This window comes from Peromyscus eremicus, chromosome 5 (assembly GCF_949786415.1).
Source record: "Peromyscus eremicus chromosome 5, PerEre_H2_v1, whole genome shotgun sequence".
NCBI lineage: Eukaryota > Metazoa > Chordata > Mammalia > Rodentia > Cricetidae > Peromyscus > Peromyscus eremicus.
The window spans coordinates 125768780-125792050 of record NC_081420.1 but is presented as its reverse complement, the minus strand read 5'-3'; the positions used below and the strand labels follow the sequence as shown (position 1 = coordinate 125792050).

Genomic DNA, 23271 nt, shown 5'->3' with positions numbered 1-23271 from the left:
CATTTGGATATCCCGAAATTAAACCTTGCTTTTGCATTCCGGCCTGCTCGTCCTTGGTGGTCTCTCTAGGGGTTGCGATCTGGGCACAACACACACAGAATCATATCTCATGCCCTTCACAGCCCTTGCCAGCCAATGGCATCCTTTGATTAGTTTCCATCCTGAAGTTGGGTCATTTTGTACCAGGCCTGCTGTCCTATACAACTGTAACCACTTTCCCTGGAGATACTCTGGGCCATGAAGTGTCGCTCGTTGGTTTTTTCTGTGTCTCTGTCCTCCCGCCTTCATTGATTAGAGAGCCTAAACTCATTACACTGCTCTCCAGTAGCAGCCACAATCACAGGAAATGGCCTCTAACGCAGTGTGAAGGCCACAGCACTTCTTTTACCAATGCTGTTCTCGGGCCCCATTTGGAGAAATAAAGGCAGAACTTGACGCCTAGGTTAACAACACATGAAAAATCCACTCCCGTGCCCCTCTCTTCCTGGTCTTTAAGTTCTTTCCTCCAGGGCTGGGGAGATGGTAGTTAACACTGACTGCTCTTCCAGAGGACCTGGGTTTGCTCCCAGTAACCACATGGCAGCTCACATCCATTCCTAACTCCAGTTTCAGGGAATGTGATGCCCTCTTCTGTCCTCCATGGGCAGCAGGCACAGACATTCCTGCAGACAACGCACCCACACATATAAAAAATAAAATAAAAATTCTTTCCTTTATATTATGTGAAGGAAATGTCAGGGCTTGGCTACTTTCAGTGTGGAACCACCTGTTCTGTTAGCATGGCTTGCTGGAGTCTGGGAAGAGAATGCTGGGAGGATCCATCAGGGTTTTTTGTTTGTTTGTTTGTTTGTTTGTGGTATTGTATTCCCCCAAATATTGTGCATGCTAATAAACTTATCTGGGGTCAGAGACAAAGCAGCCACCATATTAAACATAGAAGTTAGGCAGTGGTAGCACACACCTTTAATCCTAGCATTCCAGAGGCAGAAATTCATCTGGGATCTCTGTGAGTTCAAGGCCACATTGGAAAGAGCCAGGCATGGTGACTCACACCTGTAATCCCAGGGAGTGAGCCTTTAATCCCAGGGAGTGGTGGTAGAAGGCAGAAAGATATATAAGGCGTGAGGACCAGGAACTAGAAGCATTTGGCTGGTTAAACTTTCAGGCTTTGGAGCAACACAGTTCAGCTGAGATTCATTCTGGATGAAGACTCAGGCTTCCAGTCTGAGGAAACAGGACCAGCTGAGGAATTGGCAAGGTGAGATAGCTGTGGCTTGTTCTGTTTCTCTGATCTACCAGCATTGACCCCAATAACTGGCCTCGGGTTTGATTTTATTAATAAGACTCTCTAAGATTCGTGCTACATTTGTTTGTTTGTTTGTTTGATTTTTTTGGTCTTGTTCCTATGGCTTGCTCGGCTTTCTTTCTTTCTTTCTTTCTTTCTTTCTTTCTTTCTTTCTTTCTTTCTTTTTTTTTTTTTAATGCCCAATGCCATTTATTGAAGGAAGGAGGAGGTCTTAAATACAGGCTTACAGCACAATGGGAGAACCCCAGAGGGCAGAAGCTCGATACCTATGTTTTACAATCTTGCATCTAAGGTGTTAACACCCATTATGCAGACAAGGAACTTCCCTTAAGCATTCAGGAGGGTAGAACCCAGCAGGGAATTACCATAGGGAGGATATCAAGGTCAAGGTCAGCAAGCAAGGCAAGTTACCCAAAACAGGGGCCAGGGTCCTACAGGTCTCTCCCTTTACTAATAAATGAGCTTCTGACTTAGGTTGCGTGGGATGTCAGCAGGTCACCTTACCCATCATGGAGATGCCTGCCCAGGCTACACAGGCGCTCTGTCTTAGGTTGGTGAGCGCCCCCCCCCCCCAGGTATTACCCATCTCTGAATACTCATTATCATACAGGCTCAATCGTGGGTGAGCTGCAGAGTTAACTGCTGCCAAAGATCTCAAAGTGGCACTGGGCTTGCAATCTGTGTGTTCAACACAGAAAAGACCAACAGAAGTCCTAACCCACCCATAGTCAGTAGGCTAAAGGCAACTGAGCCATTCCCTTCCTTAACGAGCCTTACTGCAAATTGGAGTCCTTGGAAGATGGTATCCCAAAAGCAAATGGTACTTGAGTTTTGTGCATGGTGACAGTTATGGATCTATTTGTAATCTTTTACATATTGACATCCAGTTATGCCAGCACCATTTGTTGAAGATACTTTCTTTTTTCCATTGTATAGTTTTGGCTTCTCTGTCAAAAATCAGGTGTTCATATGTGCGTGGATTAATGTCAGGGTCTTCAATTGGATTCCAATGGTCTGTATGTCAGTTTTTATGCCAGTACCAAGCTGTTTTTATTACTATAGCTCTATAGTAGAGCTTGAGTCAGGGATGGTGATTCCTCCGGAGGTTGCTTTATCATGCAGGATTCTTTTAGCTATCCTGGGTCTTTTGTTTTTCCATATGAAGTTGAGTATTTTTCTTTCCAAGTTTGTGAAGAATTGTGTTAGGATTTTGATGGGGATTGCATTGAATCTGTAGATTGTTTTTGATAAGATTGTCATTTTTACTATGTTAATCCTACCTATCCATGAGCATGGGAGATCCTTCCATTTTCTGATATCTTCTTCAATTTCTTTCTTTAGAGATTTAAAGTTCTTATCAAAAAGGTCCTTCACTTGTTTAGTTAGTGTTATCCCAAAGTATTTTATATTTTTTGTGGCTATTGTAAAGGGTGATGTTTCTCTGACTTCTTTCTCAGCCCTTTTATCATTTGTGTATAGGAGGGCTATTGATTTTTTTTTAGTTGATCTTGTATCCTGCCACTTTACTGAAGGAGTTTATCAGCTGTAGGAGTTCCCTGGTAGAATTTTTGGGGTCACTAATGTATACTATCACATCATCTACAAATAGTGAAAGTTTGACTTCTTCCTTTCCAATTTGTATCCCTTGGATATCCTTTTGTTGTCTTATTGCTCTAGCTAGAACTTCTAGTACTATATTGAATAAATATGGGGAGAGTGGACAGCCTTGTCTTGTTCCTGATTTTAGTGGTATCGCTTTGAGTTTCTCTCCATTTAATTTGATATTGGCTGTCGGCTAGCTGTAAATTGCCTTTATTATGTTTAGGAATGTTCCTTGTATTCCTGATCTCTCTAAGACCTTTATCATGAAGGGGTGTTGGATTTTGTCAAAGGCTTTTTCAGCATCTAATGAGATGATCATGGGGGTTTTTTCTTTCAATTTGTTTATATGATGTATTATATTGATAGATTTTCATATGTTGAACCATCCTTGCATCCCTGGGATGAAACCTACTTGGTCATGATGGATAATTTTTTTTTGATGTATTCTGTTTGCCAATAGTTTGTTGAGTATTTTTGCATCAATGTTCATGAGGGAGATTGGTCTGTAATTCTCTTTCTTTGTTGCATCTTTGTGTAGTTTGGGTATCAGGGTAATTGTAGCCTCATAAAAAGAGTTTGGTAGTGTTCCTTCTGTTTCTATTGTGTCGAACAATTTTTTTTGGTTTTTCGAGACAGGGTTTCTCTGTAGCTTTGGAGCCTGTCCTGGACTAGCTCTGTAGACCAGGCTGGCCTCGAACTCACAGAGATCTGCCTGCCTCTGCCTCCTTAGTGCTAGGATTGCAGGCGTGCACCACCACCACCCGGCTGTGTGGAACAATTTGAAGAGTATTGTTATTAGTTCTTCTTTGAAAGTCTGGTAGAATTCTTCACTGAAACCATCTGGTCCTGGGCTTTTTTTTTTGGTTGGGAGACTTTTGATGACTGTTTCTATTTCTTTAAAGGTTATTGTTCTATTTAAATGGTTTATCTGGTCTTGATTTAATTTTGGGATGTAGTATCTGTCCAGAAAATTGTTCATTTCTTTTAGATTTTCCATTTTTGTAGAGCACAGGTTTTTGAAGTATGACCTGATGATTCTCTGGATTTCCTTGTTGTCTGTTGTTATGTCTCCCTTTTCTTTTCTGATTTTGTTAATTTGGATGCTCTCTCTCTATCTTTGCCTTTTGTCTAATTTGGATAGGGGTTTGTCTATCTTGTTGATTTTTTCAAAGAACCAACTCTTTGTTTCATTGATTTTTTTGTATTGTTCTCTTGGTTTCTATTTTATTGATTTCAGCCCTCAATTTTATTATTTCCTGGTGTCTATTCCTCCTGGGTGAGTTTGTTTCTTTTTGTTCTAGAGCATTCAGGTGTGTCGTTAATCCATTCGTACGAGATTTCTCCATCTTCTTTATGTGTGCATTTAGAGCCATGTATTTTCCTCTTAGCACTGCTTTCATAGTGTCCCATAAGTTTGGGTATGTTGTACTTTCATTTTCATTGAATTCTAGGAAATCTTTAATTTCTTTCTTTATTTCTTCCTTGACCCATTGATGTTTCAGGTGGGCATTATTCAGTTTCCATGAGATTGTAGGCTTTGTATAATTTTTGTTGTTGAAGTCTAACTTTAAGGCATGGTGGTCCTATAAGATACAGGAGGTTATTCCAATGTTTTTTGTATCTGTTGAGATTTGTTTTGTGACCAAGCATGTGGTCAATTTTTGAGAAGGTTCTCTGGGGTGCTGAGAAGAAGGTTCATCTTTTGTGTTAGGATGAAATGTTCTGTAGATATCTATTAAGTCCATTTGCATCATAGGTCCTTTATTTCTTTGTTAAATTTCAGTCTGGTAGATCTGTCTTTTGATGAGAGTGGTGTGTTGAAATCTCCCACTACTAATGTGTGGGGTTTGATGTGCATTTTAAGCTTTAGTAATGTTTCTTTTATGAATGTGGGTGCCTTGTATTTGGGGCATAAATGTTCAGAACTGAGACTTCATCTTGGCAGATTTGCCCTGTGATAAATATGTAATGTCCTTCCTGAATTCTTTCGATTGATTTTAGTTTGAAGTCTATTTTATTAGATATTAGGATAGCTATACCAGCTTGTTTCTTAGGTCCATTTGCTTGGAAAGCCTTTTCCCAGCCCTTTACTCTGAGGTAGTGTCTGTCTTTGAAGTTAAGGTGTGTTTCTTGTATGCAGCAGATGGATGGATCCTGTTTTCTTACCCATTCTGCTAGTCTGTGTCTTTTTATAGGTGAGTTGAGACCATTGATATTGATGGATATTAATGACCAGTGATTGTTAATTCCTGGTTTGTTTGGTTTTTTTGTGGTCATGTTGTGTTGTCCTTCTTTGGTGTTTGTTGGTGTGGGATTATCTATTGCCTGAGTTTTTATGGGAGTGTTTAGCTTCTTTTGGTTGGATTTATCCTTCTATTGCTTTCTGTAGGGCTGGATTTGTGGACAGGTATTTATTAAATCTGGTTTTATCATGGAATATTTTGTTTACTCTGTCTATGGTGATAGAGAGTTTTGCTGGGTATAATAGTCTGGGTTGGCATGCGTGGTCTCTTACTGTCTGCATAACACTTGTCCAGGACCTTCTAGCTTTCATAGTCTCTATTGAGAAGTCTGGTGTTATTCTGATGGGTTTGCCTTTATATGTTACTTGGTCTTTTTCCTTTGCTGCTTTTAATATTTTTTCTTTGTTCTGTATGTTTAGTTTTTTGATTATTATGTGGTGAGGGGAATTTTTTTTGCATCTAACCTATTTGGTGTTCTGTAAGCTTCTTGTATCTTCATAGGTATTTCTTTCTTTAGGTTAGGAAAATTTTCTTCTATGATTTTGTTGAATATATTTTCTGTGCCTTTGAGTTGGTATTCTTCTACTTCTTCTATCCCTATTATTCTTAGGTTTGGTCTTTTCATGGTGTCCCAAATTTCTTGGACGTTTTGTGTTACGACTTTTTTGGTTTTAGTGTTTTCTTTGACTGACACATCTGTTTTCTCTATTGTGTCTTCAGTGTCAGAGATTCTCTGTTCCATCTCTTGCATTCAGTTGATTATGCTTGTTTCTGTAGTTCCTGTTCATTTAGTCAGGATTTCTATTTCCAGCATTCCCTCAGTTTGTGTTTTCTTTATTGTCTCAATTTCATTTTTCAAATCTTGGATTGTTTCCTTCATCTGTTTAATTACTTTTTCTTGGCTCTCTTTGATTTCTTCCAATTTTGTGTTTGTTTTTTTCTTCCATTTCTTTAAGGGAATTTTTATTTCCTCTTTAAGGGAGTTTTTTATTTCCTCTTTAAGGGAGTTTTTCATTTCCTCTTTAAGGGAGTTTTTTCATTTCCTCTTTAAGGGAATTTTTTATTTCTTCTTTAAGGGCCTCTATCATCTTAAAGTCATTTTTAGGAGAGATTTCTTCTGTTTCTTCTGCCTTGGTATGTTCAGGTCTTGCAGGTGTAGAATCACTAGGTTCTGATGGTGTCATATAGGTCTTTATGTTGTTGCCTGTATTTTTGCACTGGCGTCTACTCATCTCTCAGGCAGTGTCTGTGTCTGAAGGTGCCTCTCTTGTTCTAATTGTTAGTCTTGGTTCACTAGGAGTTCTTGGTTAAATTGGTGCTGTTGGGCTCTGTTTCTTCAGAAGCAGCTTAGCAGTGTTAGTGGGTTCTGTCTCTGGGAGGACTTGTTCCCAGTTGGTGTAGGGTGTGCTTATGGTTTCAGTGGTTGTTAGGTTTGGAGGTGTTACTTTTTTTTTTGTTTGTTTGTTTTTTTTTTTTTTTTTTGGAGGGGGGTGTTGGTGGGAGAGCAGGGAAAGGTAACTGTCTGGTCGCTGGGACTCCGATGGGTAGGGCCTAGGGGCTAGAGACCTGATCTGTAGGTCTGGAGATGGGAGCTTACCTGTTCTCAGTTGGTGAAGTGCATACATACGATTCTGGTGATCTGGTTGGGTGGCTGGGCAGTGCCTTCTTTTGTGTGCTCATTCATCAACTCCCCAGCTGATCTTGTTTCCTCAGACTTCAAACTGTAGGATTCTGAATCCTCTCCCAGATGGATTTCAGCTGAGCAGGGTAGTCTCACCAACACCTCCAAGTTGTTGGGTTTTGCAGGATCAGCAGCTGGGCCCTGGGTTGGCCTCAGACAGTGTTCAGATCCGTTCTGGTCTTGTCCCACAAAGCCGGCTCCTTCCTCAGGTGTTGGGATTAAAGATGTCCCTGTTCCAAGCTCTTGATTAAGAGCTTGTTTTCACTAACTCTTCTTGCTTGTGTTTTTAAGAGCACGTTCTGGTGTTCGCTTCAGCAGCACATATACTACAACTGGAATGATACAGAGAAAATTAGCATGGCCCCTGCACAAGGATAACACACAAATTCATGAAGCATTCCATATTAAAATAAAAAAGAATGCTTCCTGGTCCTGCCGGGATTGTCTAATTGCTGCTTGTTTTATAGTGGAATGTTGGTGAGTGTGCCCAGTTTTACCGTTTAGTGACAATAGCTGGGTTTTGGTGGTTCGGGCTGCCTGGTCACTTACTGTCCCCAGGTGTGACCTTTCACTTCTATCAGGACCCAGCAGTGAGCTAAGAGCAGCTTTTCAAATGAGGAATAGCGACAGTGTGGGCTTCTTCCACAGCCAACAGTGCTTTCTCTGCAGTTTGGCGGTCTCCAAGCGACACCTTTGCTGCTTATGCACGTCCAGTGATGTTGGACGGGCTGGCCCAGACACGCGGTTTGTCCTCGTCCAGGGATTCACTTCAAGCAGGAATATTATGGGTTGTCATAGCTTGGTGAAATGTGCCCAAATGTGGTCTATGTTCTCATCAGAACCCAAGGAGGCTTGTCACATGCTGTATTTCTCTGTGGAGTATTGTGGGAGATGCTACTACCTGCTCTCCATAGAAAGGATTTCCGGGGCTAGAGAGATGGCTCAGAGGTTAAGAGCACCAACTGCTCTTCCAGAGGTCCTGAGTTCAATTCCTAGCAACCACATGGTGGCTCACAGCCATCTGTAATGAGATCTGGCGCCCTCCTCTGTGTACATAATAAATAAAAAAAAAAAATCTTAAAAAAAAAAAAAAGAAAGAAAAGAAAGGATTTCTGACTGTGCCTCAGGCCCCTGGACTCCTTGAAACATCAAAGAGATAGGGCCCTGAACTTTCATAGGATTTATTTCCTATCCTTTTTAATTTTATTATTATTATTCTAATTTTGTTTGTGTGTGCAAATGAGGGCAGTTGCTCACAGAGTCCAGAAGTGAGAGTTGGATTCTCCATAGCTGGAACTACAGGCAGTTGTGAGCTACCTGACATCAGTGCTGGAAGCTGAAATCCATCCTCTGCAAAAATATGCACTCTTTTTTTTTTTAATTTATGTGCACTGGTGTCTTGTCTGCATGTATGTCTGTGTGAGGGTGTCGGGTCCCCTGGAACTGGAGCTACAGACAGTTGTGTGAGCTGCCATGTGGGTGCTGGGAATTGAACCTGGGACCTCTGGAAGAGCGGTCAGTGCTTTTAACCACTGAGCCATCTCTCCAGCATTCACTCTTAGCCACTGAGTCATCTGCCAGGCCCGTCAGTCTTTTTTTACTGGCCAAACAGGATGTTCCAAGCAGATACAGACATTACTACCCTACCTGTTTGCTGTCCAAACTAAACTGCTCAAGGTGTGATTCATAGGCACTGCTTATATTAGCAGTAACAGTGAAAGTGGGCATTCTACTCCTTCCCCAAGCTACTCTCAGCAAGGATGCATGGTGGGTTTTGTGGCCTTTGGGCTGGCCGATGTCAAACCCATGCATCTTCCTGTGCTGGTGGTCTAGGCTGCTGGTGCACTTGGGATCAAGAGTTCTACCTTTATGGTCTCTATCAATGAGGAGAAGCTCTGAGTCTCTACCAGGAATCTTCAACCCAGCGAGAATTCCAGCCACTCAGGCTTGCTGTATGCCCACCTTTAGGATTAGCAGTTTACAGTCATATGGTGCACTTCCTTATGGGACTTGTCTTGGTGTGGCCATCTTTTCCAGTCTCACACTTTATCTGCCTGGGTGGAGTGAGAGCCCTGAAGAGTACAGAGAGGCATCAGCAGAGGACTCTAAGAAGAAAGCACATCTCATCAGACTGCTTCCTTCTCCATAGTTCCTGGATTTTCTTGTTTGTACCCATGTTGGCTTACCTCATAGCCACCACCAAACAGAGGGAAGGAGCCCTTCCCCACAGCCTCTTATGGGTTATGTTGCTTATGATTTACTAGCATAATATGTCATGTGGAAGGAGGGTTCCCCCCACCTCGGAGCTGAAGACTGAACCCAGGGCCTTGAGCTTGCTAGGCAAGCGCTCTACCACTGAGCTAAATCCCCAACCCTGGTTTTTTTTTTTTAAGATTTATTTATTATGTACACAGTAATCTGCCTGCATGTATGCCTGCACACCAGCAGAGGGCATCATATCTCCTTATAGATGGTTGTAAGCCATCATGAGGGTTCTGGGATTGAATTCAGGACCTCTGGAAGAGCACCCAGTGCTCTTATCCTCTGATCCATCTCTCTAGCCCTCTGGAATGAGTTTTAAAGGCCACAGGACATGGTTATTCCTTTCATAATAACCCTCTCTCCACAAGCAGGAAATCAGACTGATATACTACTGGTTAGCTGCAGGTGCATTTATGTATACACACATGTGTATACATACATGTGTGTCTGAAGTGTGTGCACATGTGTATGTGTGCAGGGTTCCTCAGCAGTATATCTGGCCTTCACCTGTCTGTACATGTGCTTAGTTCTTAGCTACTACAAGGCAGATCTCAAACTATTCCTTCTCCTATGAAAGGTGGATATTCATTGGGCCAGCCATTGATTGTACTTCATAGCCAATGAGATGTTACCATTCTTTCTCTGTACCACATGAGTTGCTATATTCTTCCATCTAGGGAGAAGAAAGAAAACTCTACTCATCCCCTTCCCTTTAACTGTGTCCCTCCTCTTATCCTGTATGCTATAAAAGAGTTGTCTTTAGACACTTCTCTTCTTGGCTGTGAGCCTAGCCTTTAATGGCTGAGCCATCTCTCCAGCCCCAGACACTTCCCAGTGAATGCACAGGGCACAAAGCCTGGATAATGATGCATTACATATACAGCTGAGTGCTGACAGAGGGGTGGAAGTTGAAGACTGTTTCCAAGTGACATCATTTTGAATGTCACTAGCTGTGTTAGACTGAACAATGAATCTCCAAAGATTTCTGCACATGTGACTATGTTATCTTTCAGGACAAAAAGGATTTTGCAGGTTGATTAGGAACCTCAAGATATGAAGCCGGGACGTGGTTCCCAGGATAAAGACACTTGCCACCAAGCTTCAGTCTGATCCTTGGGACCCACATAGCAGAAGGAGAGACCCAACCCCCCCCCCAAGTTGTCCTCTGGCTTCCACCAATGCACTGTGGTACATGGACATAATACACACAAATAAAACAAACAAATAAATAAATAAAATGCCAGACGTGGTGGCACACACTTTCAATCTCAGCACTCGGGAGGCGGAGGCAGGCAGATCTCCATGAGCTCAAGGGCAGTCTGGTCTATGTGGTGAGTTCCAGTATATCTAGGACCCACATAATGAGAACCTGTCTCAAAATAAAAAACAAAAAAGTGTAAGATGGAGGAATAAGTATCTCCTGTTGCTGGCTTCAAAGTTGGAGGAGACAGATCAATAGCAAGTGTTATGCCCACATCATGAGCCCCCCAGAGACCACCAGGAGTCTGAGTTCATATACAAAAGCAAAGAGCCTTTATTGCAAGCTTGAGCTTGGGCTCTCTGTCTGTTCCAACACAGCGGCTGGATCAGGGAAAGCCCTGAGCTCAGTTATGGCAGGGTTTTTAAGGAGTAAAGGATTGTGGGGGTAGGGGAATTCCAGATTCAGATGGGGTTTGAACTCCTGACTGGGCAGGAGTGGGCACAGAAGTCTTGTCAAACAAGGATTGATACTGGTGTGCAAGGAAATTAGCAACTGATATACAAGTGATGTGAGCTGTCCTTAATGTTCTGGAGCATCTAGTACTTGTTTGTCTAAATTCTGATTGGTCCCCCACAGGGTACAGTTTGTGGCTTTTCCTGGTTATTGTAATGGTGAGGCCTAGTCCCAGTATTGTTAGTCTGCAGCCTATCATGGCTTCACTAATGTTAAGTTAGGCCTCTTCACAAGGAGTGTGTACATTCTCTGAAAACTTTGAACTGTCGGCAGCTGTTGTCCAGAAGGGAAGGAACAGGGTTCTAACAATGACTCCAGTGAACAAGAAGAGGACTTCTCCCCTAGAGCATCCAGAAAATAACACAGTGCTGTCAACCTCTTGTTTTCAGCCCTCTGAGACCCATTGCCCCAGATTCTGACTTCTGCAACAAGGAAATAAAATGAACAAACATTTAAGCCACTAAGTCAGTGGTTTTTATTATGACAGCAGAAAAAATTACAAGCAAGCAAGATACCGTGTCCCTCAAGTCTTTCTTCCTGGGGACAACTCTGAGAATGTGGGAGCATTGAAAGCTCTGACTGATTTTTATCCTGACCTAGAGATGGTTCCAGGAAATGACCAAGTTGGAAAGGAAAACACAAGCCAGTGTTCCCCTCTTTTCCTCTTTTTCCAGGAGAGGAACATGGGAAGTACACAGCAGAACATATACTGTACAAGATATTAGTTGTTTCTCCATGACTGCAGCAAAATCCTGATGCAGAAAGACTTAACATGAAGAAAGCTTTTGGCTCACAGTTTCTGAGGGTTCCATGGCTGCTGGACTCCATGAACTCGGGAAGAACATCAAGAAGCAGAGGGAGGAGACACAAACTGGGAAGAAGTGTAACCTTCAAGGCATGTCCCTAAGCACCCTACTTCTGCCAGCCAGGTTCCACTTCCAAAAGTTCCACAGCTTCCCACAGTAGCACTGCCAATAAGGGGAGCGCTTAATCACTCACATTTCCTATAGAAAGAAGAACAAGTAGACTCAAAGAGAAAGCCTGTCTCAAAAACCAAGAAGAAGGAGGAGGAAGAGGAGAAGGAGAAAGAGAAAGACGAAGAGAAGGAGGAGGAGGAAGAAGATGAGGAGAAGGAGTCAAATCCAACCCTTATCTACAGAGGGAAGATGTTACATAAACAGGTATTGTTTGCACTAGCTAAGCCTGGTGGACTCCATTCACAGCATGGAACACACAGAGCACTCACTTCCAAATGCAGGACATATGTGCACACACTCATGTCACGTAAATGAGACCATTCAGGATGTATGCTTATGTGTTTACTTACACAAGGGCACTCAGCAGCCCAACATATGTGAGAAAAGTAAAGGCAAAACTTCCACCTCCAAAGAGCATTCTCCTCATAGTTGAAGACAAAACTCACTCTTCACATTAGCACAAAACCCTCCCTCTAATCTTTTTTGAGAGCCAAAGTCACATTTCGGTTTTTGTTTTGTTTTGTTTTGTTGCGTGGTTGGTTTTTGAGACAGAGTTTCTTTGTGTAGTTTTTTTGGTGCCTGTCCTGGATCTCACTCTGTAGACCAGGCTGCCCTTGAACTCACAGAGATCTGCCTGGTTCTGCCTCCTGAGTGCTGGGATTAAATTCCCCTAAACAAGTTTGGTTGACCTAACTGCACTGGATGTGCTTGATCATGTGGGCAAGAGGCATGCAGACAGGAAGTGCATCAGGATGTATGCTTGCCCTGATTGGACATAGGCAAGAGGTACACAGGGAGGAAGTAGTATGTCAAGCTATATGCTTGCCACTGACTGGACCTGATGGGAAATACTGTGGCCTTATGGGTTTGTCTTTTTAAGCCTCTGCAAAATGTGACTCCTGGCCATTTTCTGGAAATCCAGGAATGGACCTGGCCAGAGTCCATTGTCCTAGTCAGTGTCTAATTAAAGCTTGCTTCAAATTTGGCTCAAAATTGTGGTAGTGGTCTTATTCTCCTCCGGCAGGATTAACATCTCCCCGTGCTTGTACAAGTCAAAGATTTCTTTGGGGGTCACCATGTAATGCACAAATAACATTTCATTTTTATTTAAAATCATAAAAATTTTCAGTATAACTTTTTCATTTCTCATGGTTTTTTTTTATAATATACGGAATCATCATCCTTGCCACAAAAACTTTTCCTCTCAACTTTTCTAGGTAACATAATTTCTGCTAAGTTAATAGGATTTTTCCCAAATCAGATGTGATGGCTCAAATCTGCAATTCCAGCCCTCGGGAGGCTAAGGCAGGAGAATTACAACGCTTGAGACCAGCCTGAGATACAGAATGAGACCCTGTCTCAAGACACACACACAGGGTCGGGGGGTTCGTTTTCATTTCTTTTAGCCTGCACCTTGATGCTTGACAAGTGTCACTTAAATTGGTCTGAAGACAAAACGCTGGTGGAAATAAATAAGAGCTGGGCTGTAGTTAGTGCTCAGTCGGTAAAGCAGTCGTCCAGCACACATGAAGCACCAGGTGCAATCCCAGCACTGCATGAACTGCCCTTGGCGCTGCGGCCCTGTAACCCCAGGACTTGGGAGATAGAGAAGGATCAGAAGTTCAAGGATCTTGGATATGTAGCAAGTTTGAGGTCAGCCTGGGATACAAGGGAGCCAGAAAGAGAGAGGAGGGAAGGGGAGAGGAGAGGACAGGAGCAGAAAGGAAGGGAAGGAAGGAAGAAGGCTGGAAAGCCGTCATGAGAGTACTAATTTTTACACGAGGTAATTTATTACTACAGTAGGTTGTTTACACCTTCACAGTATCCCATCCTCAGCTAATCACCTTCATTACAGAAATCTACCGGGCAGGAGAAGGCACTTTGTCAGTTTTGTTGTGAGGAAACTAGAGAAGCCGATAGTCATGGATCCAGTATCTCTAGTAGCACACCTTGAGGATAAGGGCAAGGGAAATTCAAATATTCATTTAAATATTTATCTCAGAGGTTTAACCAAGGAACAAACAAAACCCAGGGTAAAAGTGCGTGTGCCGGGGAAGTGAACCAGAGGAAAAACTGGAAAAGTAAAGCTTGTAAAGCATAGGAAGCCATCAGAAACTGTTCAGATAAGTTCTGCGAATGTGGGGATGGTGTCTGGAATGAAGAAATCAAGACCAAGGAGAAGCATAAATCCAGGTCAGAAACACAGGTGACTGACCTAGGATTACAGCTCCCAGTGTGTGTGCCAACAGAACACAGGCTGCTGGAGCTCACAGAAGTGTCTGAGATACTTTAATCTGTATCTTAAATTTTGGAAAACAGATACAGCTGTCACAGAATACACAAATGTCTACAATTAAACTGTGTGGGCATGCATACTTTTCCCTTCCTTTTTCTTCTGAGGGCTGAAATACCTAAGAAATAGAATAGTTAGGTATCTTTGCTATCACTGCTGGGTGTAATTACACACCTTTAATCCCAGCACTTGGATGGCAGAGGCAGGCAGATCTCTGAGTTCAAGGCCAGCCTGGTCTACAGAGTAAGCTCTAGGACAGCCAGGGCTGTATACAGACTCTCTCTCTCTTTCTCTCTCTCTCTCTCTCTCTCTCTCTCTCTCTCTCTCTCTCTCTCTCTCTCTCTCTGTGTGTCTCTCTCTATTTCTCTCTCTCTCTAGTATAATATTATATTAATGTAATATTATATATATATATATAATATTTCTTTGCTGAGGATATGGGGGGGATCAGAACTTCTACATTAGAAACATGCTAGGCAAGGGCAAAGATGCAGCTACTCAGGTGAGAATTAGAAGATTTCATGGGAAACCAGAGTAGAACAAAAGCAAGGGGCCAGGGCCTCCAGCCTCTATGTACTGAGGGACACAGCTGAGGCCTTTATTCTCAGCCCTGGCTTTACAGGCCCTTGTTCTCTCTCTCTGAATTCATCACAGAGCCCTGTAAAGTCAGCAGATCTTGCTTTAAAATCAGTGACTATCAACTGTGGGGCATGGTGGCACACACTTTTAATCCTACCCCTGAGGAAGCAGAAACAGGTGGGTGTCTGTGAGTTCCAGGACAGTGTGGACTACACAGAGAGACTGTCAAGAATGAAAGGGAAAAATAAAGAAAAGGAAGGAAGGAAGAGAAGAAGGAAGGAAGGGAGGGAGGGAGGAAAGAGGGAGAGAGGGAGGGATAGAAGGAAGGAAGGGTGAGGGAAAGAAGGAAGGAAGGAAGGAAGGAAGGAAGGAAGGAAGGAAGGAAGGAAGGAAGGAAGGAAGGACATCTTCAAAATAAAGCAGAGCCTTTATGAGTGAACATATTTAAATGAAAAACTCACTATTTCTGATTTCTCTGTTGCTGTCTAGATGTTTCATCAAAAATGAATTCCAGCTCAAAAACACATGCAGAGTCACGTCTGCATCTGACACCTTTGTCTCTTCATTGCCTTGGTTTTTAATAATGGCTCTTAATAATTCAAGAATTTTAGCTTTTTCTGAGAAACTCACAGTCTAAGAAAAACAGACAAACATTTAATGGCGGTAACAAAACATGAAGGATGGTGCTAGAGCATTTGAGACAGCTTTCAGAAATTATGTTAAAAATGGTCTTCCATGAGAAAGAACGGGGAAGATGACTGCAGGCAGCAATGAGTGTGTGTGGCTGAACATACAGAAACAGCCCCTGCTAGACTGTCATTTCCAAGAAGTAAATAGTAATGACATTTGGTTACAGAGCAAGAGTTTCTCTTATTTTCTGAACTTTAACAATACACAAGGTATTCACTAAAGATTAGGAATTCCACCTAACCAGGTGTTTTAGTTTCGACCACACAAAATTTGTAGTGCCCCTTTAAGGAAAAGTTGCAAAATAGAGATCATGGAGGAATAGGGAAAAAGACTGTGGAAGTCAGTCTCCAGGCTCTGGGTCACAGTGTGACAAGAATACACTATTCCATCTGTATCTCTGGGAGACTTGGGGCCACAGCATTTTGCCCACGTGGCCAAAAGGCAGAATTTCCCTGGTTGCAGATGATGACAAACCAAATATTTAAACATCAAGCAGACTCCAAGGTCAGAGAAAACAGCTAATGTTTGGGCAAATCAATCACTTGAAACTTCTCATCTGTGAAACAGAAAACTGCCTGTCTCTCGGTACTTTTGTGCAGATCAACTCATATTGTTGCTACATGACCACACGTGTTCAGTAACCAAGCAAGAGGCTTAGTCATCCCTTATGTCCTATATAATCCCTGAGCTGCACGGTGGTGTAATTTACACAGTGTGATCACGCAGTCTATGTGCACGCATGGCAGAGCTCCTAAGGCCAAATGTTCACGTGCAGGGGCATCCATAAAAAGCAGGTCACAGACTCCTCCCCTCCTCTTCTTCTTCCTCTCTCTCCATGCATAACCTTCCATAGGCCTAAAGCACATTCCCCTCTGTTCCTTCTCCTAATAAACTCCTACAGTGGGTTTTGTCATACCTCCTGGCTTTTCTCTCACAGCAAACAGTGCTGCTTAATGAATAATACAGCACCACATAAAACTAACACTTGTAGGTAAAGAATGTAGGATAGTGTTGACGACGATATAGGCCATATATATTCACATGTCTAATTGAGACACAGATGTTTGCTTGCTCCCTTGATTTAGAGAGACCGTACGATCCCATTTGCCATTTGTTTGCTCTGCAAACCTATACAGCTAAAAGCTTTGAGTGCACAGAATGTGGTGTCAGAATTCCAACTTTTTGAATTCTAAATGAGTAGGACTTTTTAACACACGTTCCAAATGTGAACATTTCATATTGGCAGTTACTTCCAAATAAGCTATTTTTTAGAATGATTCTTCTACTTGGTTCAGAAATTATGCAGAGGAATCCCTCCTTAGGGCTCTAAACTTTAGCAACTGACTGAAATCTAAGCAAAGGTTTCCTATTCTGTGTTTTTCCAGCCAGTTTCTAATGCCATCGCTAAAGACAACCAGGGAGCCTTCTCAGAAAACAAGGCTGTCTCAAGTTCTGCTCTGTCCCTCACTAGGGCTTTCCTTTAGATGGAACAAAGTCTCAAGAATGCAGCACATGTTTCTGAAACGTCCCCAGTCCCTACAGCTTCCGGAATCCTCCTCAGGATCCACTAAGACCAGCCAAGTTAGGGAAGCCAACAGTCCTCCACTACCCTCCTCGGCATCCCTCCCACCACGCCCTTCGGTAACCTTGGTTACAGTCACGCCCTCCTCCGGAGCTGCCCAATCATAAAGGTCTGAGGTCTGACTTCACAGAAAACAGCTAAAGAAGTGAAAGAGCCAAAATCTTGATTTGGTTCATTTTCTTGGCTGTTCAGTGCTTTTTCACTGATGAAAATGGCCTGTGCGTGCACTAGGGAAAACTGGAGGCGATGGATCCGACCCCTGGTCATACTTATTTATATAGTTATAATTTTAATATTTGTTACGTTGTGTATTTGGAAATTGCATACAGCAGAAAAGGTAAGAGAGTCCAGCACCTCTACCCTTTCTTAGTCTGTTTGACAGAATCCCTTTGTCAGCCTTTAATGCTTGGGGGTCAGAAAAACATTTCATCTCTGAACATTAAACAGACCCGTCTGATCTCACTTTGCCGCTACAAGTGGAGGTGGAACTGGGTGGAGAAAAATAGTTAATGTTGCTGCTTAGAATGCTTCGCCGGTACCCATCAGTTCCCAGAAAACTACTCTTGAAATCATATCTGCTGTGCAGATATAGGGCTTGACCAGATCAGATAAACTACCTTGAAAGCTACGTTCTGGATTTTATAAGCTTTTAGCCTGCTTCCTGGAACGAAAGGATTCCCGTTAGTTGGACTTTGCTAATTGTTTTTACGTTTGAAGTTCCGTCTTTTGTTTGTTTCTTTCTTTAATGAGATAAAGTCTCATGTAGACCGGCTGTTTTGGGACTTGCTTTGTAGCCTAGGATGGTCCTCCAACGTCCACATTCTCAGTGCTTCTGTTTATTCAACGCTGGGGATGGAACCCAGGGCTTTCTTCATTTGAGGCAAGCAAGCATTCTACCAACTGAGTTATGCTGGCGACTTGAAGTTACTCCTCAGTCAAAGCAAAAGTTTTACAAAAGTTCCTCGTGTATTTGTTTTTTTTTTTTTTTTTATGTATTTGTTGTTGGTGTATTCGTGGGATGGCCCACTTGTGGAGGTCAGAGGCCGGACCAGTTGGGAGAGTTGTTCTTTCCTTCCATCATGAGTGCTGAGTGAGGACTGAGCTCAAGAGATCAGTGCAGTGTTGGAGGCAAGCCCCTTACCTGACTCATCTCTCCAGCAGCCTTTTGTTACTTGTTGATGTCACAACATGACATCATGTTGTGACATTACTAAAGTATTACAAGCTGAATACCTAACATATCCGTAATATATGTATAAAATGAACTTAGAATTATTAATAATAACCAGAAAGTACTTTATTATTTTAGAAGAGTTATGACATACCATGTACATGACCCCCCGCTTTTGAGTGTGGAAAATATTTTAGTTAAATAATGTGTCCAAACGTGTCTGTAGGGTTATTTTGTTCACTAAACTTTTGTTGGCTTTTCTTATTATAGTTCATATAGTTATTTAAGACTCTTACGATATGACATTAAGTATTTCTCATTTGTTCAGTTTTTTGTTATTTAAAATATGTCCACCTAAATTTAGGTATAGCAATCATAATATAAATATAATTTCCTCACTTAGTGTTCCTTGGAGTACTTAATTCACTTAGTATTCTCTTAGCTGTGAGCTTCAAGCGTAGTTTGAAAGTGCCATTAACCTTTAAGACCAATTCTAATCTGCGGTGTAAACTGCTAACACCCCAAGTTGAGTCCCTCAAGTTCTGACAGGGATGTTTAATGGAGGACGTGCGGGTGAGCCTGTCAAATAATGCACTTGGATATGCAAGTCTGGACCTCAGAACAGTTTCAACTGCAGGTACACGTCTTGTTTAATCTACTCTCTGCCATAATAAAGGCCGTAAACTGGGCTGTGGAAGACGGCTCAGCAGGTGGAGCAATAACCAGGAAACCCGACCACCTGAGTTCCCTCTCTGTAACCCACCTGAATGGCATCTATGGCAAGATGGGAGGTGGACACAGAATTGCCTGGAAGCTTGCCAGCCAGCTAGCCTCCACTGTGCAGCACAGCAGCAGAAACAAGAGACCCTGGTTCCTAAGCTGGAAGGAGAGCTGACTTCCCAGAGCTGACCTCTGACCTCCACACATGCACACCTGCACTCACACACACAGAAGCACATGTGTATACCATGAACTGAGTGCCTTCAAGAGGAATTTGTTTTGTCACAGTCTTGAAAATGATTTTGGAGTCATGGGGGCCAGAAGGTTGCTGTCTAGGGAGGGTACTCTCAGGTTGCAGATGGCCGTACTCTTGCTGAATCCTCAGGTGGTTGAACGATCTCATTTTGAGATCGCCAGCCCTATGAGACTATGACCTCATTTCACCTAAGTCCCCATCAGCTTTATCTCCAAATATGGCTGTTTGCATTAGGGGTTAAGTTCTGACCTCTGAAAGGGGAACACATCTAGGTACTAATGGTCAGACTTTAGACAGTGTCTGCAGTTAAAGAATGCTTGAGATCAAGGACACAGAGAAGGAACAGCAAAGACCTGGCACCGGCATTTCCCAGGAATTCACAAGGAACCAATGAAGTGAATGCCCGGGAGGAGGGTTTCAAGGGGACATTCTGAATACTGTCCTCTCTTGCCAACCTGCCTGTCACTCTTCACAAGTAGAAAGGTCAGTGGGAGCTTAGTGATCACTGAAGCTGGAAGGACCAAACCCAGAACAGAATTGTTGAAGTACGAATGTGTGGTGGAAACTTAGAATCCGGAGAATATATGAGTTTTGAAGATTTTGACTCCGAAGGAGCCTGAGAAATGATAGCACAATAGGTGGAGGGGACTGAGAAGTTTAAAGGAAGGTTTTGTTTTTGTGTTCAAGGTTAGAGGCTTAACTGGAGCATTTCCTCAAGATAGCTCATAAACAGCAAACAAGAATCAGATACAGAAAGCAAATAACACACTAGGAATGGGCAAAATATTATGTAAATGTGTTTTTTTTTTTTTTTTGAGGAAGAGGAGGAGGAGGGTTCTTTTGTCAGGCTGTCCTGGAGCTCACAGAGACCTTCTACCTCCCAAGTCCCTTTACTGGGACTAAAGGTGTGTGCTACCACACTCTGTAACACCCTCTTCTGATCTCAGCAGGTACCCACACTCACACATGCACATATTCACACAGACACATACATAGAATTTACTAAAAAGTAAATCTTTTTTTAATTGCTACTAATTATTTGGGAAATACAAAGCAGTATTAGTAATCTAATGAAAATTTAAGACAAAGATATTGATCTTTATAGTTTTAATGTCAGAATCTAAACCAATGTGTTCTTTTGTTTTTCAAGGTTGGAATACACACTAAAGCATGGTTTATTGCTGGTATCTTCATGCTGGTGACGGTACAAGTGTCCTTCTGGGGGATTCTGCAACACTTGGTGCATTTCACACAACCCAAACTTCAAAAACCTATTATAAGGTCAAATCTTAATGTATTTGCTATTACTACTATTGACTGACTTAAATCATAAACATATTAAGTGTTTTTTTATGTTTTACTTTCTGTAGGATTCTTTGGATGGTCCCAATATACAGTTTATGTAGTGTAAGTATGTTTCATTGTATTGCATTAAGAATTCTTGGGCTGGAGAGATGGCTCATTGGTAAAGAGTACTTTGCTCTTCTAGAGGACCCAGGTTCAATTCCCAGCACCCACATGGCAGCTCACAACTATAATTCCAGTCCCAGGGAACCCAATTTCTGATCTCTGTAGGCACTAGGCATGAACATAGCACATATGCATACATGTAGGCAAAATACTCATGCACATAAAATAATAAAGTAAATAAATCTTTTTAAAAAGTCTTTTATGACACCTTTTTTTCTGGTTTTTTGAAACAGGATTTTTCCATGTAGCCCTGGCTGTCCTGGAACTCATACTGTAGACCAGGCTGGCCTCATACTCAGAGACCCACGTGCCTCTGTCTCCCCAGTGAGTGCTGGGATCAAAGGCGAGCGCCACTACCGCCTTGCTTCTCTTCTGACACTTAACTATGCTTACTAAAGAATGCTTAATAGCCAGGCAGCGGTGGCACATGCCTTTAATCCCAGCACTCGGGAGGCAGAGCCAGGTAGATCTCTGTGAGTTCAAGGCCAGCCTGGTCTACAGAGCAAGATCCAGGACAGTCACCAAAACTACACAGAGAAAGCCTGTCTCAAAAAACCAAAAAAAAAAAAATGCTTAATAAAGTAATAAACACAAAATATTGACTTTTAAAAAGAGATTGATAGTGAAATTTTTCATGGTTTTTTTGTGTTTTTGTTTTTGTTTTAGTTTTTTTTTTTTTTGAGACAGGGTTTCTCTGTGTAGCCCTGGCTGTCCTGGAACTAACCCTGGAGACCAGGCTAGACTCAAACTCAGAGATCCTCCTGCCTCTGCCACCTGAGTGCTAGGCTCAAAGGTATGCACTACCGCAACCCAGATTTTTCTTTCTTTATGATTTTACTTATTATTTGTTTTTATGTTTTTGAGACAGGGTCTCACTGTGTAGTTCTGGCTGTCCTGGAACTCACTATGTAGAGCAGGTTGGGCCCGAACTCACAGAGAGCCCTCTGCCTCTGTCTCCCAAGTGCTGGGATTAAAGCCATGCACCACTGCAACTGGCCAAGTTCACTTATTTTAGTGTTGGTAAGGAAGATAATATAATGAAAAATGCACATATTTCAAACATTTTTAATATGTAGCTGTTTTCCTTGCTCGCTACCTTAAATTTAAGATTAGTGGCTCTTAATCTTTTAAAGAATGAAATATTGTAATTACCCTCATCCATACGTAGCCACAAGAGAATACTTTCCACCCCAGGCATCAAAATATGCTGATGCTCAGTTCCCTTATATAAAATGGTTAGCATCAGCATAGTGTGTCCCCCTGTCCTTATGGTCAGCTCTAGATGGTTTATGACACCTGATAGAATATCAGTGCCGTAGGCAGGTAAGAGGACCTCCATGAGTTTGAGGCCAGAGTGCAGACCTGGGGTCAGGGGCTGTTACAAATATTTCTGCTCCAGGGTTGGCTGAACCCATAGATGCAGACTCTCATAAGGATGCTGATTGTTCACTATCATGCTTTTTAGTTACTAAGTCTTTTATTTGTACCCCACCCCACCCCAAAAAAGAAAATAAAAGGAAAAAATTTTTCCACAGTAGACACAACTAAAGAAAATGGCTTTAGCCAGATGTGGTGTTGCATCCCTTTAATCCCATCACTCAGGTGGAACTCTTAAGTTGGAGGCCAGCCTGTCTACATAGTGAGTTCCAGAACACCCAGGTTACGTAGACCCTATCTGGGGGGAAAAAAAAGAAAAGAAAAAAGAAACAAATGCCTTCAGTAGCATTTTCTGAATCAGTAGCATTTCTCTTTAACATCTGTGCTTTTCCACAGTGGTTGGCGTTAAAATTCCCCAAAGTTGGAGTTTATACTGATACCTGCAGAGACTGCTATGAAGCTTACACCATTTATAATTTTATGATCTTCCTTAGCAATAATTTAACAATTCAGATCCAAAATAAAATGTTACATCTGGAATCTAAAGATCAGCAACAGCATCCCATTCCACTCTGCTGCTGTCCACCATTGGCGATAGGAGAGTAAGTGTGTTTGGTTTTGATGGGCCTCTGTGTGGGTCTTAAATATCAGTCAGCTCTCTGCAAGGGGTGGGGACAGTAGGCAGAGCCCTTACACTATGTAGCACGTAATACAGTTTGAAAGATAATAAAATACATTTTTACAATGTACATGTTGAGAGGTTTTTTTTGTTTTTTTTTGTTTGTTTGTTTTTATTTTTACATTGCTTACCCCAATAAAAAAGCTCATCAATGTAATGAGGGAGAAAACCTTAGAAAATGTTTAATCAGCATCTTTTTTACAGTTGGGAATTGGAGCCTAAATGATGGTGCACGTGATCACGCAGCTAATTGTCTTGTACTTGTCTCCCTGCTGAGACAAAGTCACTGACAAAAGCAACTTAGGAACACAGTTGAGGGTGCAGTCCCTTATGGTGGGAAAGGCACGTGGCAGGTGCATGATGTCATACTGCATCTGCTGTCAGGAAGCAGAGAGGAAAGCCGGACTCAGCTCACTGCCTCTGCTGTCAGGAAGCAGAGAGGAAAGCCGGACTCAGCTCACTGCCTCGTGTTCAGTCCAGGGCCCCAGCCTGAGGATGGCCACCCACCCTCAGGGTGGTTTGCCTTGTCCCAGGAAATCTTTCTGTAAACACATTCACCAGGAAGCTGCATCCTAAATGTCAATGCTTTATACACATGCATGTGCACAAGCTCACAGTTCATTTGTGCCTCCGTTTTTCTCCTGTGTGTGTTAGAGCCATCACTATCAA

At 42.3% G+C, this 23271-nt stretch overlaps 1 protein-coding gene and 1 non-coding gene across 2 annotated transcripts; both read left to right on the top strand.

Moving 5' to 3' along the window:
* Positions 1–7134: 7134 nt before the first annotated feature.
* On the top strand, positions 7135–7241 carry LOC131912188 (U6 spliceosomal RNA). Its single transcript, XR_009379584.1, has one exon. It is a non-coding gene; the product is annotated as a U6 spliceosomal RNA (small nuclear RNA).
* A 9735-nt stretch (positions 7242–16976) lies between these two features.
* On the top strand, positions 16977–22717 carry LOC131911990 (transmembrane protein 184C-like). The gene is made up of 4 exons (XM_059264467.1): positions 16977–17266; positions 20227–20357; positions 20447–20483; positions 22320–22717. The coding sequence occupies exons 1-4, from the start codon at positions 17135–17137 to the stop codon at positions 22527–22529; spliced, it is 510 nt and encodes a 169-aa protein (XP_059120450.1). The 5' UTR covers positions 16977–17134; the 3' UTR covers positions 22530–22717.
* Positions 22718–23271: the final 554 nt, after the last annotated feature.

Excerpts from the sequence above, each read along its gene's own strand:
- LOC131911990 (XM_059264467.1), top strand. The coding sequence starts at position 17,135 with ATGAAAATGGCCTGTGCGTGCACTAGGGAAAACTGGAGGCGATGGATC. Across the intron at positions 20,358-20,446 it reads CTTCAAAAACCTATTATAAG|GATTCTTTGGATGGTCCCAA; the intron begins GTCAAATCTTAA and ends TACTTTCTGTAG. Across the intron at positions 20,484-22,319 it reads CAATATACAGTTTATGTAGT|TGGTTGGCGTTAAAATTCCC; the intron begins GTAAGTATGTTT and ends GCTTTTCCACAG.